We start from the raw sequence: 14,857 nt of genomic DNA, 5'->3' as shown, positions 1-14,857 counted from the left end.
TCATCTGTTTACAAATCTTCTAAGACTGACCAGTTAAAGTTCTTTAAATATTACTTCTATGCATTCCTATTCATATTCTTTCTTTAGTTTCATCCTCACACAAACTACATCTGTTAGAACACCTTTGCTTTTCCGTCATTCTTACTTCTATGGTGACAACGCTACAAATATTCCCATGACATTTTACTTTGACTCTTGTCCCACAGTTTGTTCTCTTGTGTAAGTCTGTCTGTGCATCGTTCTGTAAAAATCCCATTATATTTTCACTTTAGTAGCTCAAGACTTCAAATCAATCAATAGTGAATGTGTGTTTTGAAACTTGAAGATCATTTGATATTTTAGTTACGCTAGAACTCTTTCTGGTACATTAATCACAATAAAGACTCATTGCCTCAGTTTGATGTTAAAAACAACAGGTGTCCAGTTAATATGCTCACATTTTAAATGACATTTCAAGGCCAAAACAATTAAATTATAAATGAGACTGCATTTGAATGACATTTCGCGTCTGCATGCATTTTCCCTCTGAAACAAAGATATGAAATAGACTTTTTATCTGCTATTATCTGTTGTAATCTGAAGTTGTGGTTGAGAAAGACCACGAGTCAGAATGCAGACCCACTTGTTTATATGTATTTTATATTAAATGTTAGACAAAGACCACATACCTGTTGAATGTTCCGTGTCGCAGTCGCATTATCTGGCTACGTGGCCGAAGTCTGTAAATGATTGACAGGCCGTTTTATCAAACTGCTCCATGCTGCGTATTTTGCAAATAAAGTAAGAGCTTCATTCATGTTGCACCATAGTGTGCTTATATTTCTTGCTGTTGCAATGATTCATCCGCAACAAACTCACCATTACAACTTTAATAAGTTTAAGTTGAGTTAAAATGTACATAAAGAATGTATTTTTTTATAGCTGAGCTGAGTTTCACTCTGAGTGTCTTTGTTAATGAACATCTTAACTTTGAACTCAGTTGCCAGGTAACACAGGTTATAAAATAATCTATTGCAATAAAATGTATAAAGGACCATTAGTACGCTATTTGTTTGTTTTAGCAACTTAGGATAAGGACATATTTGTTAAGGGAGATTTTAAGGCAGCTATTGTACTGCTGGTGGCAGGACAGGAGGTAACATTTCTATAACATCAGTCTTCTCCAGAGCCCTACATGGTCTCAGTTCAGCTCATTTGCAGAGTTTGACACAGATTAAACTGGACCATCTCCATCAGATGTTAAATAGAGTTAAAAAATAATGTTAGTCAGAACATGTTAACTCTGAGTTGCCCATTATTTATGACATTTAGTAGGTGGACCAATGGGCATTGCATCTATAGCACATCACACTGGTCGGTATGCATGAGTGCGCTGCTTGTGATGCTACACCGGTTACTCATGGTTACCCGCGGCCAACAGGAAACCAGCAGCAGGAGGTTTAGTTTGGTGTGGTGGGCAGTGGTGGAGGAAGTACTGAATCTCAGTACTTAAGTAAAAGTACAAATAACCAGAGATATATTTACTTTAGTAAAAGTAAAAGTACAACAATGAAAACCCTACTTAAGTAAAAGTAAAAAGTACCTGATTTTAAATGTACTTTAAGTATTAAAAGTAAAAGTACTTTTTTCCCACAACAACAATTTATTCTCTTAATGTCTATATTCTAATAATTAAAAAAACAAACAGTATGGGCTGTGGTATTTTAATTAAGTTAGTTTTAGGTTAATGTAATTGTGCTTACCATCTGTGGACCAGATTACATTCTGACTTATAATTCTGGTTATCTATTAGGGTGATCTGCATCAAGCTCTACTTTGCATTATTTCCCACAGGACAGTGAATGCTGCACACATTTACTTAGCAAGAACACAGGGGCTTGGACAACAAGTACGTGCCTTCACAGCTGAGGAGGACCAGGAGTGTTTTTAAGATAGATATACAGGTTTTATATTAACCTTATGTGAACGGATGCTTCACATATGACCAAGCAGAGTATCGGGAGCAGCAGCAGTAGTACCGGGAGCAGTACGCGCCTGGCCAATAAATACTAAAAGTCAAAAGTATGCACTATTGATTGTACTTAAGTAAAGTACAGATATGTGAAAAATGTACTTAAGTACAGTAACAAAGTATTTGTACTTCGTTACATTCCACCATTGGTGGTGGGTTAATTACATTATTCAGTGTAAGCATTTTGATTACACTAGATCACATGTGTCAAACTCAAGGCCCGTGAGCCATATCCGGCCCCTTGCAGATTTAGATCCGGCCCGTATATCAATTTGGGTTCACAATAAACTTTGGCCCACCTAGTTGTGTGCCAAACCAAAAACACAGGAAAGTGTTTTTTAAAATGCCTTAAATTACCTGACATTCAAAGCAGAATATGGCAGATTTGCCGACTCTGAGACTCAGAAATTTACCCAGAAGCAGATAGTTTTCATATTCAGGCTGTGCAACAGGTTGTTGCAAAAATAATTGTTTTGCTTGATTTGCTAAATTCTATGATGGCTAAGGAACTCTTTTGATGACTTTTGAAGGGCATCATGTCAACAAAAATGCGACAAAAAGCGTACAAAAATATCGGAAAAAGGAACAAATTTAAAAAAAGGTGACAAACGTCTGAGAAAGCCACAAAAAAGTCTGAACAAAAACAAATAAACTCTAAATGTGTGGCCCTTGGTGTGATTCTCTTTTTCCACTGTGGCCATTAGTGAAAATGAGTTTGACACCCCTGCAGTAGATGATAGATGTTTGAACATGTGACTTTCCTTTGGTCCTCACATTAACATTTAGATTATCAGCCAGATGAAAGAAAACATCTTTAGCTCTAGTCGCCACATCAGCAGACTGACCCAATGGTGAAAGCTGATCATCATGTTGAGAGGGAATACCAAAATGTGTCCTTGCAAAAAAAAGACTTTACCTTGTGTCTGGTTTAAAGTATAGTCATTTGTTTGGATTGTGCATGTGATTATTATTTGGCAGATGCTTTTGCAATTGTTTTCTCTGTTTTTCTGTTTTCAGATGGAGCTTTTTCATATTGCTCCAAACAGACTGCAGGTTTTGAATATGACTCCATCTCTAAAGAATAAAGAGGTGAATCTTTTATTGGTATTCAACCTCTTGAGGCTGATTCAAGGGGCTGTGGCTTAGCTGGCGGGCAGACAGTGATTAATCCGAACTGTGGTGAATCCGAACTATCTCTTACGAATCCGAGCACGGTGGTGGCAGGACAGACCGGTGAGGAGCAGGCAGCAGAGCAGACAACAGCAGGGAGTGCAGCAGGTCTTGAGGGCAGAGAAGCAGGTAATTAATTGCAGCACTAGAAAAGTACAGGTCAAGATCTAACTAGGGACAAGCTAAGATTACGCAAAGCCAAGTTACCACACTGGTGGATGAAACAATCTGGCGATGATGGTAAGATCAACCTGGGTTTTTGTATTGATGAGGTGAGTAGTGGATTGGCAGCAGCTGTGCTGGCAGAGTGGCAGAGCTGATCGAGCGGCCACGCCCCTTGACCTACTTAAGGCCGTTTCACATTGTACGCGGCATGCGCTGCGCTCGCCGCTAGGTTGTACTATTCCCAACTATATTTGTTGTGCTTGCCGCTGGGCTTAGCACAAATTTACGTCAAACATGCGCCAATGTTTGAATGCACGTCTCGTCTGCGTCATCATTATACATCAGACGTGCAGTACATGCGACATTGTGGATACACAGTAGTGATTTGGTGGAGACGATGTTTCTGTCTTTGAAACAAAAGAAAGCCTTGGCACTTGCCCTGGTTGTGAGGAGAAGACGGAGGAAGGCAGCAGGAAGAAGGGTGTGGGTGCACGAGACCCTCAGGTCCAGAGAGCAGTTGGGGGAATTCCGGCTGGTGAAGGAGCTCCGCATTCACTGTGACCGGTTCCAGGGGTACTTTCGGCTCAACAGGGAGCAGTTTGACAGTCTGCTGACGAGAGTCGGGCCTACGATTTCCCGGATGCGAACAACATTCCGAAAGCCCATTTCTACAACGGAGCGTCTGGCTATTTGTCTCTCCCTGACGTGTGGCTCCAGACAAGACAGTATGGAAAAGTACTTCCGAGTCTGCCCCTGCACCACTTTTTTGTCTCCTCTCCTCATTGTACCTGTCCCTTAGGTTCTTCCACCTTTTTTTACACTCCTCCTCTAAATAGATGAAGACGTGTGGATCATTTTCATTTCTAAATAAAATGTTGCATTTCAACACTGTGTCATTGCATGTTTATATACTTAAGTAAGAGGTCTGCAGTCATTGCAGTTGGGTATAATACAGCTAAGATATGAGCCTACATTCATACATGCATCATTCATTCTCTGGAAAACACTGTGTTTAATGCATATGTGCAATTAATTCCTCCAAAACTGGAGCTTACACATTTGGAAATGGGTAGTTATTCTGTGTAAAGGCCATATACCTACCTATATACCTATATGTGAACTTCAATGAAAATGAACATGACTTGTGTCAATCAGTCCAAATATATTTTACATCATATAAACTGTAAACTGTAAATTGTAATTTCCCCACTGGAGATCAATAAAGAGTATAAATGACTTTTTTTTAAAATAAAAAATACAAATATATCCTACAAATACCTGTATGGAGCTGTATAATCAACTTGGTATTTGGTTTTTGCAGCTCACAACAGTAGGCTACTGTTCTTCTCAGTTGCTTTGGCGCATTTCTCAGATCAGAGATGACAATAATGTGTAACTTTGTCACACAGGGAATAGTGCTCCCTTTCATGTGCATTGTTCATTAGACTATACTTCCAGAGTGAACTGTTAAATATGGACAACACAAAGCAGTTTCACTATCTTGGTATAAACAATGGCGTAAGGACTGGTGAGTAAGGTCATATTCACCATGCTGGTGGGTCTGCTGCATGCTGGGAAACTCTGAGTCACACAAAAATAATACATTCAATTATATGTAAAGGTAACTATGTAAGCACTTAAAGCTGTCCTTTTTCTTTCATCAGTTTTACTTCTGTGATTGTGGAGAGTTCCTATTTAGACAGATTGTTGGATGTTGGATGGACTGTAACAAGTAATTACTTGTTTTATTAATGTCATCCCATTTTGCTTTGGTTAACTTTCACTGCTGTTAAAGTGGAGTGTAATGTGTGTAAGGATTTATTTCATTGTTCGAGGTTTTCTAAGTATAAAAGGTTACAGTGTAAACCACAGACGTTCTGACTGCTATGTGAGTTATTCTGAAAAGGCATGTTGTCAGTATACTATATATCACATTCTGTTTTATTTAGACACTACTGGCGCTGGTGAATTTGAGTTTCTCAAACACAAACCAAACGAAAAAATAACAGATAGAAAAAGGTCCCTCTGAAAACTATGAACAACTCACAGGGTATCATGTTTGTAAAGGAAAGACATTTAGAAGCACCTCTCCCTATTATGTACTCCAGTACAACACCTTTAACTCAGTAATACACTTTATGAATTTACACATTTCCTACAATGTCACCAAAACATTATGAGCTTCATTAAGATATGTTATGGCAGGGCTGTTGTATCAGATTGTGTTAGATAATAATGATGATTGGACAGAAAAAAAAAACATTTTGAAGAGGATTGAATGTGTGTTTCTGCAGGTCTGCTGGAGAGAAAGAAAACCATGTCATGTGGTTTATAACATCAAGCTTGGGGGTGGCAAGTAACTCAGTCCGTAGGGAGTTGGGAGGGTCGCGGGTTCAAGTCCCTTTATGGACTAAAGTACGCAGTATACATACCAAAGTCCATTTGTGCATGTATAGGACCTGAGGATGTGTGTGTGTATTTCAGGATATGTAGTGAGTAAAATTTTTTAATTTTCCTACTGGGGGGGGGTGGGGATCAATAAAAGGCATAAATTATTCATCTGCACCCATAGTATTATTTTTAAGTTTGTGTGTGTGTGTTATTTGATTTTTTTCAGCTGTTTAGTATTGCTATTCTTGCCATATAAGTTTCTGCTTACCTTTACTTTTTTACTTGATTTGTACAGATTTTAAACTTGTACCAATAAAAACTATATTTCGAAAAAACCCAAACCAAAAACATGAGTAATATCATTCCTCCATGGAAAAAGGGAAGTGTTAATGAGACTGACAACAGGTGTGTGTGTGTGTGTGTGTGTGTGTGTGTGTGTGTGTGTGTGTGTGTGTGTGTGTGTGTGGGGGGGGGTGTCATAATACTTTATTATTTTATTTTGAGCAACTGTGTTTGTTGGAAACAGATGGTTTTTGAATGTGACTATAGTTAAGTCTAACTGATGTACCTACATTTTGGCAACGCTTAATATATTTGCAAGACAAACTTTTCAAACAATGGAGTAAAATAGAGCAGATACATGTTTTTGTATCTTCCTAGTCACTTCACATTTATGTTCACCTTATTTAGAAAGTATTAAGACAAGCTCCACCTTGGGGTGTGGAGCCGTTAACAACACTCTAGGGAAAAAAGACAATCATCAAAAGACAGATAGCATTTATAAGGTCAAACTGCTGCAACAGCATCACGTTGGTGGTTGACCACAGTGAGAGTTTTAGAAATAGCAGCAGTTTTTTTTCTTTTAATAAACAGCGTCTCCAGACATGAGAACACAGCAGAGAGATCAATGTGGTTTAACTGTCACATTATAATACAAATAGACACTTTAACTGTGAGTCACATTAACCTGTCTGACTGACCAGATCATCCAGCTGAACTTCCTCTATTTGTGAAAATAGTAAAACAAAAGTGAAACTGTGAAATAGTGCTACCCTTAACTATATGTCCAATCTAATGTACAAACTCTGCCATCTTTTATTCTGGGTTTAAAGCTTCACAAAGTGCAAAAGTACATAGCTATTGCATTAGTATTAGCTGTTAGCTGTTTGTGGCCTGTAAGACACAGTACACAAAGATTATATCTGTGGTAAAACTCAAGGGTCACTGAGGGTCAAGTTTTCTTATAGTGTCTGAGGAATCAGGTCCAGTTCCCAGTTAGATTAGCATACAAGCCATGCACCTGCAGTGTGGTGAGTTCACGATCACTAAGAAATTTCATAGTAATTTTTTGGAATCTTTATGAAAAAAATATTAAAATTAACAAGTTACTCCATAAAAATGAAAACAAAAGTTTTGCCAATTCTGGCAAAACTGTGTTTTTGGATTACCTTTTAAACACTGGTAGGGACTGACCCGGCTGACCTAAATACTTTACAGAGAATTTACAAGGGGAATATGACCCTAGAATTAAATCAGGCACAGGTGTCCTGAACGCTGGTTTTGTTCCATCGTCCGCCATGCATCATACCACACCGGGAGCGTCTCAGAAGCAGAGCATCTTAACTGCCCGACTCGCAGATTTCGTTGTTTGTTGCTTATTTTTCCTGGGTATTGGTGCTTCTACTGTACCATAAAAGTAAGTAGTCCACATAGTTAAATGGATTCTTCTATTTAGTCCAGTTATGAATGACATCCACAAAGATTTGTGTTGTTGAAATGGTGTAGTGATGTAATATTGATCAGGAATCTTCACAAGGATTTTATTTTGAAAATGAATTGGATGTTCTAGCCGTTCCACTTCTACCCGGCCTATTGAACGCCCTGTTGCTCCATCAAAAATATACTTGGCGTGCACCCAGACGCAGCGCAGGTGCGTCTTGTGGAATTTAGGGGTGAAGGTGCCCTGACTGTCTATTGTAGTTAGAATGAAAAACTGAATTTATTCGGAGAAGATTTCAAGAAAAGATTAAGGCAAGCTTTTGATCTTATTGACGGTTTTATACACAAACTCACAAATTTGGATCCAATTGATGTTAATCTAGTTTTTTAAAAGAATGATCTAAAGTTATTCATATTCACAATTCTCCAGGGTAATCCCTTTTTTGTATTGAAGACTGCCCTGACCTTTCATCAGAACATTTTAAATCCCACAACTGGATAGCTTCTTCTGAAGGGGAGAAATATCAGCAAGTAAGTTTAAGTCAGTCTGATGAATCTAAAAGAACATGTTATAAATACTCATATTGTCAGACTGAAGGGGGTCAAAAGGCCTCTCACCTCTTTCACTCTGCAGTTTGGTGCTGTGGTTTGACTCGAGGCAGAGGTTCAAAATATCAGCAGCGTCTCCAGCATCTAAAACCAAACACAGTGTATGTGACACACTGAGAGGATGCCAAAATAATTCAGACCTCAGTCCTGCTGTGCAACACGTCTTAACCATAACCTCAACTGACAGCTTCAACATGCGGAACAGCCACTTTTCTCAGTAGTTAACCTTCTTAAAGACGTTAAAGTAACACTTTGTCTCTTAAAGTAGGGAGCGTATGTGTGCTTATATGACTCACCAATAATGAATGCATAAGTTATTCATTACAGTCTTGTTGTGTTACTCACATCACATTAAATTAAAGAAAAAACTTAGTAAGTAAGTAAACCTTAGTGCTGTTTTGGTTTTGTTACGACGACTGCATACGTCACACCGTCTGGATCGTCTTCAGCGTCCTCTCCACAGACTGAAACATTTTTTTCATGCAAAGAAGCAGAATGTTGGCAGGTAGACGGGTACACATGTTTTGCATGAATATAGTACCCAAAGATCTTTTTTATGCATTCAGATTTTAGGATTATATTTTGTCTTAGTTCTACGGTCTTAAAAAAGAAAAGTAGGAAAAAATGTAATAACTACAACACCTCACCTGAGTGTGATGCTGCTGCTGTTGTCTTTGAGGAAGCTGTTTGAAAAGCAAAAGTATTTGATAGGTTGAGCTTGTTGAAGGCAACAGAAAGTTATGTTCAGTTCTTGGAATTGATTCACACAGTTACTTTCTTGTTTTAGTGTTTTTTTTGGCATACAGATAATGCTGAGGTAGTTACTTTTCTGTACCCTTGCTTCTCCTCATATGAAGGAATCCCACCACCACCAGCACCAACGCCACCATTAACACCATTAAAGTGATCCACAGCAGGATGAAGGCACGAGGGCGGTTATTAGGTGATTGGGGATGAGGCGGGTCAGAGTCAACGGAGGGGGGCTCCTCATTTGGTGATTGAGAGATGGTAGAAGCGGTTTTTGCTGCAACATATTAGAAAATCTAAATTAAATTAAATAAACACTTTTTTAAACATAAGACACTTGAAAAACCTATTTAAATGTTTAATCAATTAACAAACACTTGTAAATATGAAATATATGCAACAGAAAAATTGCACAAAACTTGCAATATTTTATCTTTACGTTGTTTTGTAGCCCTGTTTGTTACATATTCTGTACCATTTGATCCAAAGGAGACATTTTAAATGTCTTGTGTATCATTTTATACACATTTCCCTAAATATTTTGTCTGACACATTTAGGTTTTAGAGCAGATATCTTCAACAGGGAGACTGGGGCCTCTAGGGGGTCCTCAGATTCTCTACAGGGGGGCTTCCAAATTATTGTCAATTTTTGAAAGTTTTTTCAAAAATGTAAATGTCTTAACATGAAACCAACACATTATTAGCAAATATAAATCCCCACTGATGATAGGCTTACTGGCCTATAGGGAAGGTAGTCACTAAGGTAGCCATCCACAGATACAGTTCATCTCTAAGGATTCACTGTGCAACATGTATGTGTAACATTAAAAGATGATTCATAAAATTTTGCCGACAATCATTATATTAATAGCTTAGTATTCCATGCACTAAAAAGGTATGTAGAAAGTTTTAATATGCAACTTCATTTTATACAATATATGTAGTACACGGTCCCTGCTCCAACTCTCTTTCAGTTAAGGGGTCCTTGGCTTAAAAAACTTTGAAGACCCCTGGTTTAGAGCTTCCACGATTAGTTGATCAATGGATTTTTACAGCCATAGTTCAACCACGTCTAAAGATAAAATTGTTCATACCAGATTCTTGCCTGCCTGCTTATACCCTTTGGGTTTAGGTTGCCTTACCTTTTGTCGAATACTATTATGATCAACGACCTGGTAAACTTTAGTCACTGAGCCATCATACTTCTCTTCTAGAATTTAAAATAAAGTTCTGTGAATTCAGTGTTTGGCTGCGTTAGATGAATTTGTACAGACTCACCCACTTGTCTAGAAATGCTGATAAGATGAGCAGGTGATTGCATTGAATGCACCAGTCTACCACATGGCTAACAATAACCCACTGAATCATTGAACAATTTAGCAGTTTGTTCACGTGTGCAGTTAACTGATTGATATGTCTGAAAGGCTGAGAGTTATATATATTTCTTTTTTACCTCTGACAGCCAGCCGACTCTCTGGTGATTCTCCAGCTCCAGAGATGTTGCACTTGTAGCGGCCGTCATGAGACTTGAAAACACTTTCAATGGTCAGGTTTCCTGTAGGACTGCTCCCGATGAGGCGGCCATCTTTATAGAAATGGGTGATGAGACTGGAAAAGGAAGTCAACTTGGTTCTACAGCTCAGAGTTACAGCTTCTCCCTCCATCACAGGAAGAGCAGGACTCTCCAGAATCACAGAACCAGCTGAACAGCATTACAAAATGTTTAGAAGCAGAATAAATGCTAAACTTTAGTGATGATATCTACACACAATCAACCTACCGGTGACAGTGATGTTGACAGTGTTGCTTCTCTTTCCTCCTCCAGCTTCACACCAGTATTCTCCGCTGTCTGATGGAAAGGCAAAGTCAATGCTGCAGGTCACTGTTGACGTTACGGTGTCATTTGAACATTTTGGAATTAATTCCTTGATGGTTCTCACTCTGCACCCAGCTGAGACATTAAACCCCTCACAGGTAAAATGGACAGACTCGTATTCAAAGAGCTGCAGTCTGGTTGGAACGATACGAAAAGCTGCGTCTGAAACTGAAAAATGGAGAACATAATTAAGGAAGAATTTGGTTCCCAGACAGATAAGAGGTGCATTCTATAATAAGAGGGAAATCAAAAAACAATTGAAGAATCTACGGCTAAAGAAGACCTTGTCTATGCCATAGATGTATTATAAGAACTGGATATAGCATTAAAGACGGAGCCCTGTTTATTTCTATCATAGTTGCTAAGTAGTGCATGAAGCCATCATGGAGCCAAGAATTACCCAGATGATCGGCGGGGTTGGGGTTTAGGGTCAGGGTTAGGGTTAGTAACAGGTAACGGCTACTTACCAAGTGTCTGAGAATAACCATGCTGAATATGGGCAACCAGCAACATCAACGCATTCATCACTAGAGACACAAAAGAGGAGAGATATGTGAAAAGATGCACATTTATCTCTAAAACATTCATGTTGCTATCCTTTTTATTTTTATTTTGTGTACTGTTACTTGTAGAGCAACAAGACATGGGAAAAACAGAAAAATGTAGTACTCACACAGTGTGATGCAGAAAGCTGTAACCTCCATGGTGTCTTGCTGCTGACTGTCTGAGCAACAGGCTGATACAGAGCTAAATACAGCATAATGCAGTTGAGAACTTCCTCTTCCTGTGCACACGATTTCTGGTGTTAAGAAGACTTTGGCTCTTGTTTTAGAAGCACTTTGCTGAGGCAGATGTACTCTACAACAATACATGATCTTAGATTTGCACAAAAGGGGCATAACTACTCACTTGTAGTGCGTTTAATACTTCAGTTTCCTTTGAGTTCAGTAGCACCCTGCAGCTACATCAAATGGAGACATTTAACCAGCCAAGCAATGGATGGTAGGATATATAAAATCCCAATCATAGGCCTCCGGATGTATCAAAGTTTTTTAAGTTAGCTTCTAGGACGGACTGATTTCCCAAAAAATAAAATTGTGTCCTGAGAATAATTTGACAGATGATATAGTCACTTAAACGTGAACTCATTCTCATGAACAGGTTCGTATGAAATCATACAAAAGTTAGACGCAACAATTCGTATGATAACCTACAAAATTACGGGTCACATGACAGTTTACTGGCATTTACAGTTAAATTAAGCAGACAAAAGGTGACTGTGAGCCTGGTACAGAGTACCGTCAGTACATTTATTTTACAAAAAGTGATTACAGCACATATCCATTCAATCCAATTCATTCAGTAGGTGTCAAGATATCTCAGTCTGGACCAAAGTGGTGGGCAGACGTTGCCATCATAGAGCCTTGCTGCTAGAATTTCTAAAACATGAGGACAAAAAGGAGTTCTGATTGTATGGTTCATACCAAAGTAAAGAGGGAGGAGAGATGTTAAGACCTAGAGTGCAACTTTGCATATAAGTAGGTCAAGTTTCTTCCTGTTTGAACTTTTGCTGAACTCCATTTATCTGAGATAGATGGGTGAACATAAATAAAAAGTCCTTTGCTGCCCCCTGCAGACATTATATCTGTCTCTCAGGTTGTCAAAACTACACAGAAACTGCCAAAATTAAGATGGAATACTCTGCACTACCCGTATGTACAAAATATGGTCGACAAACCATTAGAATCACCTCTCAATTAAATGTAGTTTAATACAAAAGTAATAACCGTACAGTGTCAACAAAAACTGAAGATTAGATTGATTTAGAAATTGATTGAAATTATTTAGAAAAAAATTTATTAATAATAATAATAATAATAATAATATACTAATATATTATAATATTATATGTAATAATAATATTACACAAAATAGAGAGTATAGACATAAATAACAACATTTGATAATAAAAAAATGTATATGTCCAAAGAGGACATTATTAAATTGTTGTTCCAAAAATACTTAATCAGAGGCCATTTGGATTTTAATGGATACCAACACTGCCTTTTCTTTTTAAACAGACTAATACTTTCATTTTGTAAATCAATTATTATTATTATTATGGTTGTTTCTGTCATTAAATATTGAATGCTTCAATACTTCAAACCCACCAAATAACTAGCTGTTTTTCAAATATTATTCACACGTTAAAGACATGCTGTTGAGTGTTCTGTATTGTACTGTAAGCCAGTGACATGGAATTAACTTATGAACTTAAATTGTTGGCAATGATAGTTGCTATCAGGTCTGTGGCGTTGTGAGTTTGGTTTTTAGTTTTTAATGATTTTTATGGATACAACCAGTGCCTGAAATGGGCCAGTACTCACCAGTAGTACCAGCACTTCTAATAGTCCAAAGTGCAGTACTCTTACTTACTAACTTAAAGGGATATTTCACCGTTGGAAAGATGAATATATCTTTAAATTGGTTCACTTATGTAGTAGAAATGTGAATTTTTTTGGGAAATTGGTGGCTTCTAGGCCGAGAAAAGCCAGAAAATGTGTTTTTGGCTCATGTGGATGAAAGACACCAAATCCCAGACTGCACTTGCTTCGCTGCTTTAGCGTCTACCCCCAAGCCACGCCTACTGTTTACAGACAGACGGTGAGACAGTCAACTCAACTTTAGTCTGTTTTATTGTCATTTCAACCATACAACCAAGGCTCAATTGGTTACACAATTGTAACATCATCAACGTCCGCCGCTGATGATGTCCCTTCACCGGCCAGAGGCTTCGATCAGCAACGCTGGTCTCCATAGCAGGCAGGCGAAGCTGTGTGTGTGTATTCCGTCTGTAATAAAGTGTCCTGTGTATTCTCCGATCTGTACCAATGTATCCCGTTGGTTCACGTGTGCGGTAGTTTGAATGCACATAATTGTTGTTCTAAAATTTCCTTCGGGATGAATAAATCTATCTAAAGTTTTGATGCTGAGAAGCCACTAAAGCTACGCGAAGATTCAAGATGGCTGACACCCGTTTTTTTTTGTGGAATTTCGGACAATGCCGGAGTCCAACCCCCTACGGGCGGGTTTGAAATATGCGGAAGTTGGACTGTAGTCCATAGCCCCTAGGCAAAAAAGCCTCTTATGACGCAAAATGACAATTTTGCGTCATAAGAGGCTTTTTTCCAGACCCACAATACAGAGATCTCCCCTCACAGGGGGAAATAGAGGGAGAGAAGCACGGTCATTCAAAAATACTACCGGGTTTCTACTGATACAAAGCTAAATGCTAAATTGGTGAAGTATCCCTTTAATTACTTACTAATTGTTATTAATAGTGTTATTAATAGGCTGATATTTATACTAAAATAGGCTATATATCATGGTTTATTGGGAAGAAGGCACTGGATACAACATTGCTTTTCTAGGGGCCGATACTTTGTGCCCACCAGATCACTGGCTGCATCTTCCTAGGATTTACATTACAGATATGCATTTTTTTTTCATTTCAAATCAACACAACATACATACAGCCAGCGACAACATATATTCAAACACATTGCTTTTATTGTAATGGACAACCTGGTTTTAGTAGCCTTAGGTTTAAGATTACGTCACTTTTAATATGATATTGGCAGTGTGTGTGCTTTTTGGATAATTAGGCAAAGGCAGATAGGGGAAAATAACAAAATGTCCAATAAATAGGAGAAGCTGCTTCTGTGGAGAGTCTATTAGATATTAATTAACTTAGACTGACCCCAAACATTTTAGTATCGGTAAGTTTTTGCCCACTCAGATGGTACTGATATCTGGTCTGGCCTATGGACTAAGAGGGCAAAGCTGCTCTTTTTGTGTCCTTGCAGACAATATAAATAACTGTATTATAAACTCATCTGGCTTTTCCCTTTCTCAGCATCATCCCCTGTCATCGAGATAACCGAAGTCAGCAGTGGCGTGCTACAGTGTGCTTTTGAAGGCTGGTATCCAGAGCCTGAGGTGTTGTGGCTGGACGGTGAGGGAAACCTCCTCTCTGCTGGACCTTCAGAGACAGTCAGAGGTCCTGATGATCTCTATACTGTCGAACATCGAAAGACTCACTAAACATGAGCTGTGTGAATCTGTCTGGCTCTGATATGAGCTCACAAGTTGGCATGTTAGTTCTCATT

The 14,857-nt window shown here is 38.4% G+C and overlaps 1 protein-coding gene across 2 annotated transcripts; it reads right to left on the bottom strand.

Moving 5' to 3' along the window:
- Nucleotides 1-6,523: 6,523 nt before the first annotated feature.
- Nucleotides 6,524-11,411, bottom strand: LOC144534216 (low affinity immunoglobulin gamma Fc region receptor II-a-like). 2 transcript variants are annotated; one of them, XR_013503520.1, is made up of 8 exons: nucleotides 11,362-11,411; nucleotides 11,156-11,215; nucleotides 10,593-10,856; nucleotides 10,266-10,514; nucleotides 8,891-9,089; nucleotides 8,713-8,748; nucleotides 8,452-8,529; nucleotides 6,524-8,149 (listed from the first exon to the last, which is right to left on the bottom strand). XR_013503520.1 is itself a non-coding variant. In XM_078276020.1 (8 exons), the coding sequence occupies exons 1-7, from the start codon at nucleotides 11,390-11,392 to the stop codon at nucleotides 8,453-8,455; spliced, it is 906 nt and encodes a 301-aa protein (XP_078132146.1). In that variant the 5' UTR covers nucleotides 11,393-11,411; the 3' UTR covers nucleotides 6,524-8,149; nucleotide 8,452. The 2 variants fall into 2 exon arrangements, 1 of the variants encoding a protein (XP_078132146.1); XM_078276020.1 differs by having other exon boundaries at nucleotides 8,901-9,089.
- Nucleotides 11,412-14,857: the final 3,446 nt, after the last annotated feature.

The sequence above is a fragment of the Sander vitreus genome, chromosome 19, assembly GCF_031162955.1.
Source record: "Sander vitreus isolate 19-12246 chromosome 19, sanVit1, whole genome shotgun sequence".
Lineage (NCBI taxonomy): Eukaryota > Metazoa > Chordata > Actinopteri > Perciformes > Percidae > Sander > Sander vitreus.
This window is presented reverse-complemented; position numbering and strand designations above follow the sequence as displayed.

Coding starts and splice junctions, on each gene's coding strand:
- LOC144534216 (XM_078276020.1), bottom strand. CDS start 11,392: ATGGAGGTTACAGCTTTCTGCATCACACTGT. Junction 11,216..11,361: donor AGCTTTCTGCATCACACTGT/GTGAGTACTACA, acceptor TTGTGTCTCTAG/TGATGAATGCGTTGATGTTG. Junction 10,515..10,592: donor TGTCAACATCACTGTCACCG/GTAGGTTGATTG, acceptor AATGCTGTTCAG/CTGGTTCTGTGATTCTGGAG.